The 16,327-nt window shown below is 35.9% G+C and overlaps 1 protein-coding gene across 4 annotated transcripts in view; it reads right to left on the bottom strand.

Annotated features, from left to right (window-relative positions):
• LOC106874718 (uncharacterized) overlaps positions 1-16,327 on the bottom strand; it is a 75,106-nt gene that overhangs the window by 57,660 nt on the left and 1,119 nt on the right. For 2 of the 4 annotated variants that reach the window (XM_089356926.1, XM_089356925.1), the window contains exons 2-5: positions 5,931-6,304; positions 4,875-4,974; positions 3,364-3,634; positions 1,435-1,850 (exon numbers count right to left, since the gene is read on the bottom strand). In XM_089356926.1, coding sequence (XP_089213052.1) covers positions 1,435-1,850; positions 3,364-3,634; positions 4,875-4,974; positions 5,931-6,257 — 1,114 coding nt within the window. In that variant the 5' untranslated portion in view covers positions 6,258-6,304. Of the gene's footprint in view, positions 1-304; positions 1,851-3,363; positions 3,635-4,874; positions 4,975-5,930; positions 6,305-10,629; positions 11,072-16,327 lie in introns of those variants that run through there. The other 2 variants (XM_089356924.1, XM_089356927.1) reach the window with 2 other exon arrangements.

Here is a 16,327-nt window from a genome sequence, read left to right as displayed (position 1 = left end):
CCAGTATGAAAAGCAATGATTACAATGTTCCAAATATATAATCTAACAAATATGATCTCCAATTCCATCAATTGGTAATCCAAAATATTGCCTCTGTTCTTTTAGCCCTGTAAAGAACTAAATATCTGACACCATGGCTCATAGCAGGATTAATACTTTTAACACATTTATTAAACTTAACAAAACGTTCTGCCAATCACACTTTAAATAATTATATTTTCAGATAATTATGTTATCTAATTATAAAATTTGATAATTTTATTTTTGTTTTTAAATTTCTTACAGTATTTATTCTATTATTAGATTGCATGGTCAACTTTGCCATTAAAAGCTAAAATTCAATGTCATCAATTATCTCATCCACCACATCACTGACTTTCTGCTTAAATTAGAAACAATTACTTAACCATCCCATCTTCTTTTAGGCACAACATATGCAGAATGATCTGTTTTGAATTTAATTTAACCTGACGTAGGTTAATTAGTGAGGTGGGGTAGGTTTTGACCCTTCCTTTAATGGAACTTGACGATCTTCAACAGCTACAGCAAACACATTTATATGATGGTCACTTTATCCAGTCCACACACCTCACTGGATAGGATTTCTGTTTCTATCTTTCATCACTTGGTCAAAAGAGACAACACCCATTAATGATCCTTTTCAGAGCCTCAAAGACTGGTGAGAGGAATTCACAAGCTGGATACTTGGCTCAAATGCTTCCAACAAAATGAATTCTGCTTATCACCCCACAAAGGATCAAGTCAACAAGTTAGGTAGGCCATGGTAGGATTTGAAGAGGAATAAATACTACAAGGCACCCTATCCAATGATCAGACAATTCCGTCTACTGCTTCCTTTTCCCCAATTGCTATTTTATTTGATGACCTTGGCAGGATCCAAACACAAGAATAAATACCACCAGGCATTGTGCCTAATCTTCATACAACCTACCTAACCCCTGTTGCAACAGGTTCATTTATTACCAGTAATACTCCATGATGTAAAAGGATACATTTTTATGTATTTTGGTTCTGATTTGATGCTAGTGCCATGACAATGAGCTACTTAATTCTCTGTAGGTTTTAAATAATAGTGAAAGAACATATAATCCAATATTTTAATCCTGCAGCCATCTCACGTCAGTAGATCTAAGATGCAAATTGTCTGTCAGACTACCTGTGTTTGTACAGGTAACATTTTTCCTAGAAAGGCTTTGTGAACTCAGTTAGATAGAATAAATTCTCTTCATGAACATTCAGTAAACTATTTGAGGTAGATATGAATTCAAGACACTGGAGTTATTTCTGTTTGAACACTTCATTGAAATATTCAAATTTACAGATCCAAGATACTCACATCAGCATCAAGAATGTTGGCAAAGCTGATCTGAGATAACAACTTTTAAATTGATAAACTTAAATTGAAATACTTACTGAAGATAAAACCTGGAGATGCTCCAGCACAATTCTCCTCTGCGTTACAAGTAACAAGTCCACCACAACCACCAAAGTAAATTTCCAAAAGATATAAAAATTCTTCGGTTAACAAAGCTGATGAAGGAACACTTTTAGTCTTGCTTTTCCACTTCTCAACCATTCCCACATATGAGTAATGTTTTAGTGTCAGCTGGTTTGCGTTTGCATAAAAAGCAAAATAATTATTTTTATTCTCATCACAAACTGAATATGTAAAGTTAGTTCCTTCAGCATTATATCCCATTGTAATACCTTTATTCATGCAACTAATTGGCAAGCCAGTGATATGTATATATGGTTCCAGTAGATAATTTATTGGTGGGTTAGACAAAGTCTCATTCACTCCAAGTGTGATAATCCAGTGGTCTGAGTATCTGTAATATATAAGAAAGAAACTCAACATACGTGTAATCAAGAGAACAACTACCGACTAAAATGGACCACCCACGCCATCAAATATTTGGCATTTTAGGCACTGGGTACTCTTTGATTGTAACAACAGACACTACCATATAACACTAAGAAAGAAATGGCAGTGACTTAAACACCTCCCACTCAACAAATGAGTTTATTAATTTGTGGAAAGATGGTAATTCTTTGATGCACTGACAAAATGAAAGTAAATATAAACATATGAATGTTTCAAGTGATCAATATGACTCCACAATAATCTGAAACTATTTTAGTTTCAACATTTCGTTGGTGAAGGTATGGCTTTATGGTTAAGAAACTCACTTTGTATTCATATAGTTTTGGGTTCAGTGTCATTCACTGCGGTACCTTGGGTTATCTAACCAAAGTCTTGAGAGTTAATTCACTAGATGGAAACTGAAAGAAGCCTGTCTTGTGTGTTTGTGTGTACCCTTGTCTGGACATCTTGTGATGGTTGTAAATGAGAATCTCTTCCATACAAATGATGTCATTCATTTCCAGCTTTGTGTGGGAAACATCTGACCATGGGAAATATTACCTTCTGGAGAAATAAATGGGGGTTTGCAACTAGAATAGAATGCTGGGCAATGTGTCTCAATAAATTCTGTCTGCCCCATGCAAGTATGGAAAAGAGAATATTAAATGACTACGACTTAGATAAATTTACTTGTCAAACAGAAGCACAGGAATAGAGGTTTAGATTTTCTCTCTAAAATAATTTTATAATTAAATGAGATAAATGTTTGAAAAATATCTTTGAGCAATGCAAGGTGAAGAAGAACAACTTAAAGTATGTAAGGTGATGTCAAGGAATACTTATTGTATCCATTCTGCTAATGCATGAGAAAATTCATCATCTTAAGACCCACATGGATTAGCCTTTCGTGATTGTGGTATGATATCTTCTGTAAGACTAAGAATGTTGTTTCCTGCTGATTGGTCATTTTTGTCAAGTGACCAATTGGAATTGATCCATATTTGTTGCTATTGTATAGAGGCATATATTTTCAGCTCCCCTTAGAACTAGCTATGGATAATCACCATTTGTATGTGTGCAGTGGGGGTACTGTACACAACTAGATTAGTTTAGAGTATAATATGTAAGTTTTCTAGAAATATTTCTGATTACCTTCCTTCATCTATTCTTACTCAGTTCTTTTGTAAGCTAAACAACTGTTGTAACAAGTGTTTATGCTATTATCCCTCTTGTTGCCAGTTAATAGAAAAAGCTGAATCATAGTTATCCATGTGTCAAAAAATTGAATACATTTGCATTTAATCATTAGTGTTGTATAATAGATTAAGATACTTTCAGTAGCTCAGTCCACCTAACTCCTAACAGGTCCAATGAGAAACTTCAGTTTGCCTTTTCCATCTAGAGTGGAGGTACTTTATAACTATTGACTGTGAAAGCATCAAAAAAGTAAGCAAACAAAATGGGACACAAGTACTCACGTTGATACAAATTTTAAAGTTGCTTCAGTTTGAGATCCATCTGTAATGGCATATCTTATCACAAACCTACTTGAGTCAGGCACAAACAGTTGCAGATCATCATTGGTCATGTTCAACAAGGAGTCTTTGGAGATGTATGTTACACCAAAAGTATTTTTAAAATCGCAAAATACTTCAATGGCTTTCTTATCTGGAGTATAGACAACAAACTTATTGCTAGAAGGTGTTTTTCCAGCAGCAATAAATGTTTGATATACTTGTTTGCAGGAACCTGTAGCAAATAAAATCATAAGTATTCTAAATAAATGTGATTCAGTCACTTTTTAAAAATTTTCGAAGATTTCATAAATAGCAATCTCATGAAATTGGAAAGCCTAGCAATTTCCAAAATTTGCATAAATAATTCTGCTAATACAATTTAAGTGACATTGAAAGACTGATTCACAGATTGGAAAGGCAGGCATTAATATACCAGGCTTTCCAATTTCATAAATAAGACTTGCTAGGCTTTCCACTTGATCTGGCAAGGGTTCTACAGCTGGATGCCCTTCCTAATGCCAACTCTTTTAATGTTATCTCCTGCTCTCACTGTCTGCTTGGTTGACTGGTTCACTAAGCACCTCCGAGACATCAGACTTGGCAGTGACACTCCAGTCTCAGGCCACTTCCGCTCCACCAGTCATTCACTGCAACATCTGTCTGTGTTTGGACTGTCACTGCATTAGGTGAGCACAAGTGTGTACGTACGCTGCTATATGTATATATAGATATAAGAATATAACAAAAATGCAATAGAGGACAATAAACCATTCAGACGGACAGACAATACAAAGGTGGACAGCAGAAACAATTAGAAGGACAGGCATATATAAATATATATATATATATATATATATATATATATATATATATATATATACACACACACACACACACATACATATGTACTTACTGAAATTATCTCCACTTCCAGAGAAGACAGAACAATCACTTGTGGTTTCAGGTTTAGTCTCAGTGTTTGCAAGTGGTTTTTAATACAACCTCAGGTTAGTCAATTCCTTATGTTTTTAGTAGAGGCCTGTGCTGTATATATATATATAAGGGCATCCAGCTGTAAAAATCCTGCCAAAACTGACCTTGCCTGTGCTGGTGTCACATAAAGAGCACTCAGTTCACTCTGCAGAGTGGTTGGTGATAGGAAGAGCATCCGACCACAAAAATCCTGCCAAAACAGACACAATAGCCTGGAGTTGTCTTCTGCCTGTCTGGCTCCGGTCAAACTATCCAACTCTTGCCTGCATGGAAGGCAGACATTAAACAACGATGATGATGATGATGATGTGTGTGTGTGAATCTTTGTGCTTTCCCCCTCCCCGTCCTCCAACTAGTTGACATTCTTTTGTTTACATCTCCTTAACATAGTGGTTGAAGTCAATTAAATCTTTCAATGCAATGCCCCAGCATGGCCACAATCCAATAAGTAAAAAGAAAGTAAAAAATGAAAAACTTACTCGGTCTGAATATTTTGCAGTATTCATCTTTATAGGTAAAAAAGCAATCACATGTGTTGTTTTCCCTGTGCCAAATGCCATTGTTATGACATGGTGTCACCTGGAATATACTTGTTATATTACTATTTATATACGAGGGGGCTAATGAAAAGTTCTTAGCTTTGAGTAAAAGAAAATACAGGATGAGGATCAGTTAATTATGATTTTATTCAATATATTCCTCTCTCAGATTCACACACTTATTGCAGTTTACATAATTTGTCAGCACTCCAAGGCCTAACATAGTATTATAAAGTGTACAACAAAGTATCGCCAACTTGGCACTTAGAAAATTTCGTTTTTATTCTACATAACAATGAACTGATATTTTCTAGTTGGGTAGGAACCATCTCAAATTATAAAAGTATTCATAATTACCAAATGAAAAACAAAATAAGGTTACATTTTTCAGTATATCACTAGAAATATTATTTTCTCTTATAAACAAAAATCATCTTGTAAAGAGTGACAACTCCATATTTTAGTCTTCTTTCAGTATATTTAGATACTATCTGTCCATTTCTGCTTCTGTTTGTATTTGTGTGTGTATGTCTTCTTTGAATACCAAATAGTTCATCAGAAAAACATTTGCACCAAATTGTCCTACTCTACCTCTACATGGTTAATTGATCTACCAGAAATAGCAACCAAATCTTCCTCAAATCACAGTCTGTCAATATAAAAAACAGAAAGAATATGTTAGGTAATGTAACTCTAGATACCTTTAAAATAAAAAGATATCACAAGTCTGCTTGTTTAGAATTAAGCTGCACCAAGTAAAAACTACTCTGATTCAGTTTTTATGAGGAAGATTTGCCATGTTAGATTTTAATGAAGCAATTATCTTTACCATGAGTAAGTGGAAGAGAATTGGTTAATATTGAGTGCATTACAACGATTCCTTATAGAAATAGAAGAGAATGTCAAAGAAGACCAATGTCAAATCATCTTGGGAAAAGTATGGACAAGTGCCTAAATAAATAAAGTAAATGAAAAAATAAAGAGAATTCATTTTACCTTTTTCCATGATGAACATTCAGGAACCTTTTCATGGTACTTACAGTCATGGATTATATTGATATTTTCATGGAGATGACATTGTACAGAAAATTTTGCTCCATATCTGCAATGAGTAACTGCATTGCATTTCCAATTCCAGGAACACAAGTCCAGACATTGCATTCTTGTTGATGTGTATTTTATCTCACTTGCATTCACTATCTTACTATTAAGGCCACAAGTATTTATTGCTTTGAAAGATGCTTGTCGTTCTTGCTGAGGGACCACTCCTTTAATGCTAAAGTGGCAAGTGGAAAGGAAAATACTCAATAAAATAAGCTTCATTTTCTTTAAGATGAGTGTAGATTTTCAAATGTTAATTTTCGAAAGCCCTGAATAACAAAAATAAAATACAAGAGAAGGTGGACATGGAGAAATTTGAAATTTAGACTATTTTAACCAAATAATGATAAAGTGACACAGTTGAGTAAAAATCAAAAATAAAATTAAACTTAACTAAATAATTTTCATTGTCAGTTATAATTACCAATAAAAAAAAGTGAAAGATTTTTTTTTAATGAATTGTTCATATATTGGGAAAAGTAGCTGAATGTATGAGACCCAGAGCATTTGGAATAATTGCAAAGAGAATGAAGAAAAGAATTGCTTCCTACAAGATATTATCATCATTCATAGCATTAATTATACTATTGAGTTTCTCACATGAATGGAATTAATTCATAATTTAATAATGTGTAAATATCAGCAATACTTTTTGTCTGAGTTTGTGCAGACAGAAAACTTTAGTACAGTAACTTTTATTCCAGTATTAGACAAAAATTATTTTTCTCTGAGTCTCGTGTCTGACTTCATTGCCTTATTGACTGCAAACAGTCTGTTGTGCTGGAACAGGTAGGTATTAGTAGTGAATCTGTAAGTTACTTGTTTAAATATTTCAAATTTGTATGCGTCATTTATGTGCATTGAGGTCCATCCAGATTGGAAGAAATAGGTTAGTCATAGAGGTTGTTGACTTGTTAAATCTTATGCACCACAAATACTATTGAGAGGGTCATTGGATTGTAGGAAAGTGCAGTCTTAGAAGTATTCTTGTGCCTATTTCTGATCAAAATGCTTTGACATTGTTGCCAATCATCATTTGAACAAACATCCACATTATTATAACTGATGGCTGTATACCACAAGCTTCATTCCAAACGACTCAACCATGTAAAAGCATCAGAGAAGGGATACGGAGTCATATGGCAACGATAGCAACCATATGTTTATTTCTTGCAGAACATCATTCATTTTCATTTTTGCCAGTTTTTTGACTCATATAAGGAAAGAATTAACAGAAATTTCTTATCCTTTGAAAAGCCAAACAAGTATATCTTTTGTCTCATTTCCAAAGGCAAACTTCATATCACTTTTTCCAAAATGCTTGCCATCAGAGATGAAAGATTTATGATTCCAAAATGCTTCTTAGGTATTTTCAGTGAGTCTGTGTTAAGTTCACTATGAAACCAGTTTTCATGCTAATGCATCTATAACTTAGCATTATTTAACCATTAGCATTATTTAGCATATCCAACCATTACTGTTAGCATTAAACTCCGCAATGAAAAACCCTTCACAGTCCACATGTAGTCATTTTATTATCTTTATCTTATGATATTTACTTTGTATTATATTATACTCATTTATTGTGTTTTTAATTATTAATTTTTCTATATGTGACAGTGGATTTTCATTGATGAGTTCATGAACCTTGGTTCTTTTCCCTAAAACTATATATTTATTTTCGTTCATCTACATGTACATATAGATACATAACTGGGTACATGACGTGGCAAAAGAACAAGGACAAAATGGTAATCAAGGTGCAACAAACAAGCAGGCAAAATAGAAACATCCCCTTCATCAGCTGCCACCATTAAAACTCCGGCGTTTCGAAGAATTAAGGCAGTATGCATCGTTAAAATGGTTCTTCCCACGAACACAAATTAAATTGTTTTCGTGGAGGGTAGTGGCGGACGGAAAACAAGACAGGAAAACGAAACGGTGAAATAAACAAACAAAAAGGCTGTACAGTCAGACGTGAAGTGTGTATGTCTCGAACGCTGTGAAGCACGTACAAGAGGGGCAAAGAAGTACGTGCGAGCTTGGTGATTCCAAGAACGATGCCATCTACCAAATCCACTCACAAGGCTTTGGTCGGCCTGAGGCTATAGTAGAAGACAGTTCACCAAGGTGTCACACAGTAGGACTGAACCTGGAACCATGTGGTTGGTAAGCAAGCTATTTACCACACAGCCACTCCTGCGCCTATATTTATTTTGTTGTGTATGTTTAAATTATGCTTTGGAATTTGTATTGATTGCCTAGATGTGTTCCTTCTATAATATATATATATATATATATATATATTACAGAGATATTAGTGGAGAGTTATCAATCCAAGCAGAATACTTCATAAGCTGTCTGTTAGAACACCAGGCTAACAATATTGTCTAGAGTAGTGAAGAACTCAAAGTATTCTTGTGGCAGGGTCTCTGAGATTATAGTTCATTACCATTTTATAATGTAAATCCGTGGTTGCGTTCCAGTTATACTGGCTTTTTACTCAGAGCGATATACAAGACAATGTATTAATAATGGTCATTACACATTTTCCCGTTATTGGAGTAATTTTGGCTTACAACTGTTTCCAGTAGTCATTATAGGTTTGTAACTGATAGGTTTACTCAGTTGGTCTATTGATCATTTGAGAAAAGTTGAATGACCTAAAAGTTAATGCTACTTTCGTCGGAGCCATTTCTGGTTATATAACCAGAAATGGCTCTGAGGAAAACAGCATTAATTTTTAAGGTCGTTTTACTCAATTGGTCTATTGATCAGTTGAGAAAAGTTGAATGACCTAATATATATATATATATATATATATATATATATATATATATATACACATACATACACACACAAACCCCCATACACATTCCTATATTAAATTACACTTGTATTAAATTAGTAGTTTATGTGCCATATTTAATGTATGGATGTAATTTACATCCATACATTAAATTACAATGCAAGTTACAATGCTTTTCGTCCAAGATAAAATTTCTTATAGATCTGCTGTGCTAAATAATACATATGTATGTATGTATTATTTAACATATATTACATTTCATATACAGAGATGGTGAATTGTCCCGGAAGCAAGAATGCCGTACACATTTCAGCCTTCTTGCACCTTGCAAGTCACGACAGAGAGGATACTCATGAAGTCAAGAATTTGAATTTATGGAGAAAATAGTTTCTGGTATTACTTTTAAAATGTGTAGAATAAACTTCTTTTGATGAGCTTTTTTATTCACCAGTCAAATGATTTATTTTCCATCTTTTCCAACTGGGCTCCTCTCTTGCTTACAATTCACGTTAGTCTGGTGACCAACTTCCCACTCCGCATTCTTTACGTTGCCAACTTCACACTGACTATTTTCGCAGCCAGTTCAAAACTATCCTCCTCTCAGCAAAGAAGCCACTGTTCACATTAACCGACTGACATCCACCATCCGAAATTAGAAAAATCAAAAATCTGCAACAATCTCGGTCCCATGAGTATCGGATAATGGATTTTCAACTGTGTAAAGAAACTGATTGTGGTGGTCGTAGTTTTGACAGTGATTGTGGTGAAAGCAGAGACAAATGTTGATGATGATGATGGTCGAGATAAGTATGGGAGGAGGTTATGTTTTTGCCAGCGTTGGTTTGGGAAATTGGGTGATTTTCAGCATGGGTGGACATGGGTGGAAATGAGCTGCTTGGCAGAGGTTTGCACTCTCTGAGTGCTTTTCTAGTTATTATTGAGTGAGAGAGGAGTTGTGCCAACAAAGTGACATTGGGGTAAAATATACGAAGCCCAGTATACCCATCATGACTACCCATCTGATAAGGGTATACCAGGCACACGCATCACAACCATATGTGAGTAACATGGCGATCTCCTATCAATATATACAGAGCATCACCTTGCAGGTGGAGCCCAGTTAGAATTTTCTTCAGGTTGAGTAGCCCATCCCACTCAAAAGGTCCCTGAATAAGGGTTGTTTAAGGATTCTGAATGAAACACCCATGTTTCCGAAGGTGAATTATCCAAACCCCAAAGAATTCCTCTTAACACATGGCTATGATGCTCCTCCACTACTTCTGCTCATGATCAGAGATGCACATATTGTCAGCCAATAAGTGATATGCTCAACTGGTTAAGGTCAACTGACAAGCAGAATCTGTGGTATTGAGCAGAATATTTGCTGTAGCCTGTCTTTTATACCATTATTATTGAGTGAGAGAACAGTGCTTGCCATCAAAGTGACACTGGGGTAAAATATACGAAGGTCAGTATACCCATCATGATTACCAGTCTGATAAGGGTATGCCAGGCACATATTATTATTATTATACATACATATATACACATTCTACATTTCTAAGCATGTAAACATATTCTACATATATAAATATTTCCTGCATTTGGACCATATTTTACACAAACGCACACATGCAGGTGCACACACCCATACATGCATGTATACAGTCATAATCTACACCTGTAATCTACACCTGTAAACATAATCTACACCTGTAATCTACACCTGTAAACATAATCTACACCTGTAAACATAATGGAAGTTTGAGAAAATATCCAACTTACATAGAAGAAATCAGAAATCTCATTGATGGTGTCAGGCTGGTGAAGATTTTGAAATTGGTTTTGAGCAAATCCTGCAGCTAGCTATATATTTGTGTGTGTGTATGTGTGTGCATGCGTAGGTGTTTAGGTGTGTGTGTGTGTGTGTGTGTTTATCTTCCTCTCTGTTCCTTCTCTATCTTTCTCTGTCTCCCTGTCACCACTCTATCTCTCTCTTTACATATATGTGTGTGTATGTGTGTTTGTATATATGTTTTTATATGTATATGTATGTTTAGCACATCTATAATTTAAAGAAAAACATTAAAACAATTCCTAGAAAAAACAATACTTGTGTAATTGTTTTATTCATGCGTATTTCTTGATTGCCAGTTGATTTTGTTTTTGTGCACGCAACTAGCCAGGACTTGAATGTTTGTATTGTCACAAAGCAGTTCAAATACACACCGTAGTTTGGAGTGTGAACGTAATGACTAGACAAATATTATTTGAAGTATATTAGTTTCTCTCTCTCTCTCTCTCTCTCTCTCTCTCTCTCTCTCTCTCTCTCTCTCTCTATATATATATATATATATATATATATATATATATATATATATATATATAATGTACACACACAGGGTGGTGCAAAAGTAGTCTTACAGTGTATATAATATACAAGTGTTAGCTTACTTTTGCACCATCCTGTGTGTGTATATACTGTATATATATGTGTGTGTGTACATGAATACATATATGTCCGTATATATGTATGTGTACATGTGTGTGTATGTGTGTGTACGTTTGATGTTTCATATTTTAACCTTTTCACCCACTGGAGCTGGTTTCTAGCCTAGAGGCATGACTCATTGGTTTCAAATTTTGGCACAAGGCCAGAAATTTTTGGGGAAGGGTTCAATCGATTAGATTGACTCCGGTGCTCAACTGGTACTTATTTTATCAGCCCTGAAAAGATGACAGGCAAAGTGAACTTCGGAGGAATTTGAACTCAGAACGTAAAGATGGACAAGATGTCGTTAAGTACTTTGTCTGGCGTTCAATGATTCTGCCAGCTCACTGCTCTACATTGCTCTTTCTTTGCGATTTAAACACTGTCAATGAAGTAGTCATGTACATATGAATCCTCCTCCTCATTATCATCATTTTTATTTAACGTTCCTTTTTTCAAGCTGGCATGGGTTGGGTGGTTCGGTGTGAAGAGAGGCGCCAGAGTGCTGCGCCAAGTTCCATTGTCTGCTTTGACATGGTTCATACAGCTGAAGCCCTTCATAATGCCAACCAATTCACAGGGTGGCACCAACTTCAGCGAGGTCAAAAATCCTTGCAAGATAAGACCCATGTAATGCGTATAGAATTGAGTAATAAGAAACTAGGATAGAGGGGATGGGAGCTGGTGACTTCTTGAGCAGGTGAAGAGTTTGGCTTTGCCCCTCTGGACAGACAGACAGACAGAAAGAAAGAGTGACAGTGAGAAAGAGAAAACGAGGCCAGTGTACAAGGTGAATATGAGGAACAGAAAAGGTGGATGTGAAGGGAACTGAGTGAGAATAGAATAACAGGTGAGGAGTGATGAGGAAATGGTCCTGTTCTGTGTGTAGACAAGGATGGCAGGTTTAGAAATTGTGTACGGTGTAAGCAGCAGAGACTATGGATAAGGAAGAGGTGCGCTGGGATGAGAGGAAGGTTACAGAGAATGAAGAATGTGCAAGAGCAATAAATAATAAGAGCACACAAGAAAAGAGATGTTCTGGAATGGTCAAGAAGTTCCCCAAAAGTAGTAGTAGTAGTAGTAGTAGTCAGTTTCTGTTATCTAGATGATCTAATTAACAACGGAAGTGGATGCTCTGAAAGCATAGTTGCTAGGATAAGATCTGATAGGAGAAAGTTCAGAGACCTATTGCTTCTGTTGGTAACAAAAGGCGTCTTTCTCATGGCGAAAGGCAGGTTGTATGATGACTGTGTATAGGACAGCAATACTACATGGCTGTGAAGAGAAAAAATGCAGATACAAATACCCTCCACATATTGTTCAAGCATCGAGAAGAGAAGCACGAGGTGTCTTGTTTCAAGGCTAACTGCGGTCTGTAGGGATTTAGGTTCCAAACTGTTTAACTGGGGTAAAAGGGTGTGGATGTTTAGAAGATTTGAGGAGCCATCCACGTCACAGCTTCATGCTCATTGGTCAATGTTTTGATCAATCACGTGAAACTGTAGTGATTGATCACTCATGATCACAAACTGATAATTTCTCATTTGGAGTTTGAATCCTTGAAAATGCAAAGAAATAGCAGTGTGTGAGAGGGAACTACAAGATGCCAGTGTTTGCAGATGGTTAAATACATGCTACCGTGAGTTGCATGGAAATCCATAAAACAGGACAATGCAAAAGATGAAGATTACATTCGATCAGAACAGGCGAAGAAGATGGAGATGAACACAATTCGACAATTCCCAAAGGAAAGTGTGTGCGAGCCTTGAGTGCATGTGTGTATGCGTAGAATAAGAAAAATATACATACATGTATGTAAGTGTAATAACAGAAACAATACCCAGGTGTCTAGAAACAAAAATAGATAAAACAGTAGGGTCATTATGGATTGGGAGGGGATTTAATAGTTGCATAGTGCTGAGTGAAATTGGACAACTTGTTTCTGGTTGAAGAATTATTATCATTAGCTCACCAAGCAAAATGCTGAGTAGCATTTCGTCCATCTTTATGTTGTGAGTTCAAATTCCACTGAGATAGCTTTGCCTTTCGTTCTTTTGGGGTCAATGTAATTGACTTACCCCTTTCCCCCAAATTGTGACTTTAGTAGAAAGGATTATTATTATTATTATTATTTGGTTTGACTCAGGGTTCTGTCTTATTCCTGGTAGGATTTATGTAGGTAGCAGAGTGCTACATGTAACCTTAGGTATCCACAGTTTTCAACAGTCTTTCAAGTGCTTAGAACCCTCCTGATAATCCTTGCTCTCCCTAAGAGACAAACTTTCTGTAGGAGCTCTACCGGACATTCTGTTCCAATAACCTTCAGCCATTTGTCTATATCTTGGCTTACTCTTCCCTATGCACCTCTCATCTCCCAAAAATTCTGGAGAAAATTATTTGCATGAAATTTCTAGAGAAAAAGAAACCATTCCAATAATTCTTTTTACTCTAGGCACAAGGCCCGGAATTATGGGGGAGAGGGTAAGTTGATTATATTGACCCAAGTACACAACTGGTACTTATTTTATGGAGCCTGAAGGGATGAAAGGCAATAATGTTAAACAGAATACTTTGAAGAATGTAGAAATAATGCTTCGAGCTTTTGTTATTCAACAACGATTAAAGGATAAAGGTGTTCTTCCAGCTGTTGTCAACGAAAGAGAGGAGATATGAAAGAGAGGAGGAGGAGGGAGAAAAGAAATGAGGAGGAGACAATAAACAATAAAGAAAGGACAATAACTGAACGTTATTTCGAATGTTTTAAAAAAAGGGGATAGGTAGCGTTGTGGTGAGTGCAACGCACAAAAAAGATAACGAGCAGAGATACACAGCCGTACTGGCGACTGTATCTGTGCACAGAACATTAGGCAACCAGACGAATGTGCACATTTATAAAACATTGTGGAGACCAAGCTGCAATCAGCAATCTTAGGATAGGGAAACTCATAAATGGACACAAAAAGAAAAAAAGAAAAACAAGAAGGAAGAAAGCATAGTTCTGACGAATGAGAGAGAGAGAGAGAGTACTGGAGCCAAACTAGTGATACATGAAGAGGTGGTGTAAAAATGAGGTTCCTTGAGTTGCAGAGACGAAATGTTAAACGTTATATGAAGTTGGAAACAAAGATGTGTGGCTTAATGATTAGGGATATTCAATGCACGAAGGTGGTGTCCTTAACTAAGATGCTTAATGTCCTTGAGCAAAGTTAGTTGTGTCTGTGATTCAAAGGACCAGCCTTGTCACATTGTGTGTTATGCTGGATTGCATTGAGAACGATGTTAAGAGTACACGTGTCTGTGGAGTGCTCAGCCACTTGCACGTTAATTTCACGAGCAGGCCGTTCCGGTGATCGGATCAACTGGAGTATCCATCGTCGTAACCGACAGAGTGCCAGTTTTTTAAGGCTAGAAACAGTGCGGGGAAAAGTGATCAAGTATATTAAATGTGCATTTGGGGCCGCATAGAAGTGTGTAGTAGATCTAGGGGTAACATCGAGTGATGGAGCAAGTGAAGGTTTCAAATTGAGTTTAATTCGGAGCAAGTGTACTTCCGACGAGGTCACACAGACTATTGTCCTTTCTTGGAAGAGGAGAGGTGGGAAGTGGAGTGGACAGATGCGATCAGTTGCAAGTTGGACTGTAAGAAATGGAAATTGCGGAGGGTGGTGTACTGCAGTGGCCGTATAACAGGGTGGATGGTGAGGAGAAAAGGAATTTAGTTGCAGGTTTGTAACATGTTGCAATGGTCCAGCTGATAGCGAAGGTTCCAACCGTGGGGTTTGTCATTAACGTATAGTGAGAGAAAAAATGTTGTTGTAATTTTTCGATTTACACATAACACAAACATACGCACACTTACATGTGACCCGCACAACAAAATTCTACATTTCGTTCGCTGCCGGTTCTTGATTTTCTTTAAATTCTCCTTTGAAATCCCTTAACTTTGAAAATAAAAGCATAAAAAGAACAACAACATCTCTTCTAGCCCACGTAATTAAGTAGAATGGATAAATCATCGATTTCCAGTAACAACTTTGATGATGGTCAAAATATTACGGTCAGAAATATCAAGTTTAAACAAAGCATCAAGATACAATTAAGTAAACAGAAAAAGAAAAATGATGGAAACGTTTGGTTAAAGGTCGATAAATCATTCAATCATTTTTTCTTGCTATTGTTTACATTCTCAACAATAAACAGATTCCTTTGCTTTATACTAAACTAGCAGAGATACCCGGCGTTGCTCGTGTTACATGCAATTGTAGAATTAGACTTTTCTGTTATATTTTCTCTAATGAACTGGAATACCTACGATTCAAATTTCATCCAAATTGCAGACGGGGGTTCTCTCCCTCTTTACACACCCTAAAAAAATTCTAATCATGACACATGTATCCTATACTACTGATCTTTATGTGCAGAATCCAAAATTCCAGTCTTATGGAACCTGTTAAAAGGATTTTGCTCCTAAAAAATGGAGGTCATGGAGCTCTAAAATGTGGGAGTTAAGGCCCCTATTGGGGGGGGGGTGTCTTAATGTCAACCAGAGAAGTTGAATTGTTGAGAATCTTTTGAACTTAGGTCTTATATGTATTGTTCGAATTTCTTTGAAATAGGAAATATATATATATATATATATGTGTATATATATATGTGTGTATGTATATGTATATATGTGTGTATGTATATATATATATATATATATATATATATATAATTATATGTATTTATTTTCTCTAAGTTAATAATTAACTCGGACAAAATAAATTGGTTAATAGATACCAGGGTAGCAAAGATCACAAAATGACTGCGGTGTAACTCCTGTTTATGAAGTAGAAACTCCTTGTTATTTTGGGTACCTGAGTAAATATATGAATTTAGTAAATGGAGTAAAACGCATATGTTAAATATATATATATGTGTGTATATATATATATATATATATATGTATGTGTGTGTGTGTGTGTGTGTGTGTGTGTGTGTGTGTTCTTG

Source organism: Octopus bimaculoides, chromosome 9, assembly GCF_046866305.1.
Source record: "Octopus bimaculoides isolate indiv1 chromosome 9, ASM4686630v1, whole genome shotgun sequence".
In the NCBI taxonomy this organism is placed as follows: Eukaryota; Metazoa; Mollusca; class Cephalopoda; order Octopoda; family Octopodidae; genus Octopus; species Octopus bimaculoides.
The sequence above is the reverse complement of the archived record's forward strand: the minus strand, read 5'-3'. Positions and strand labels throughout refer to the sequence as shown.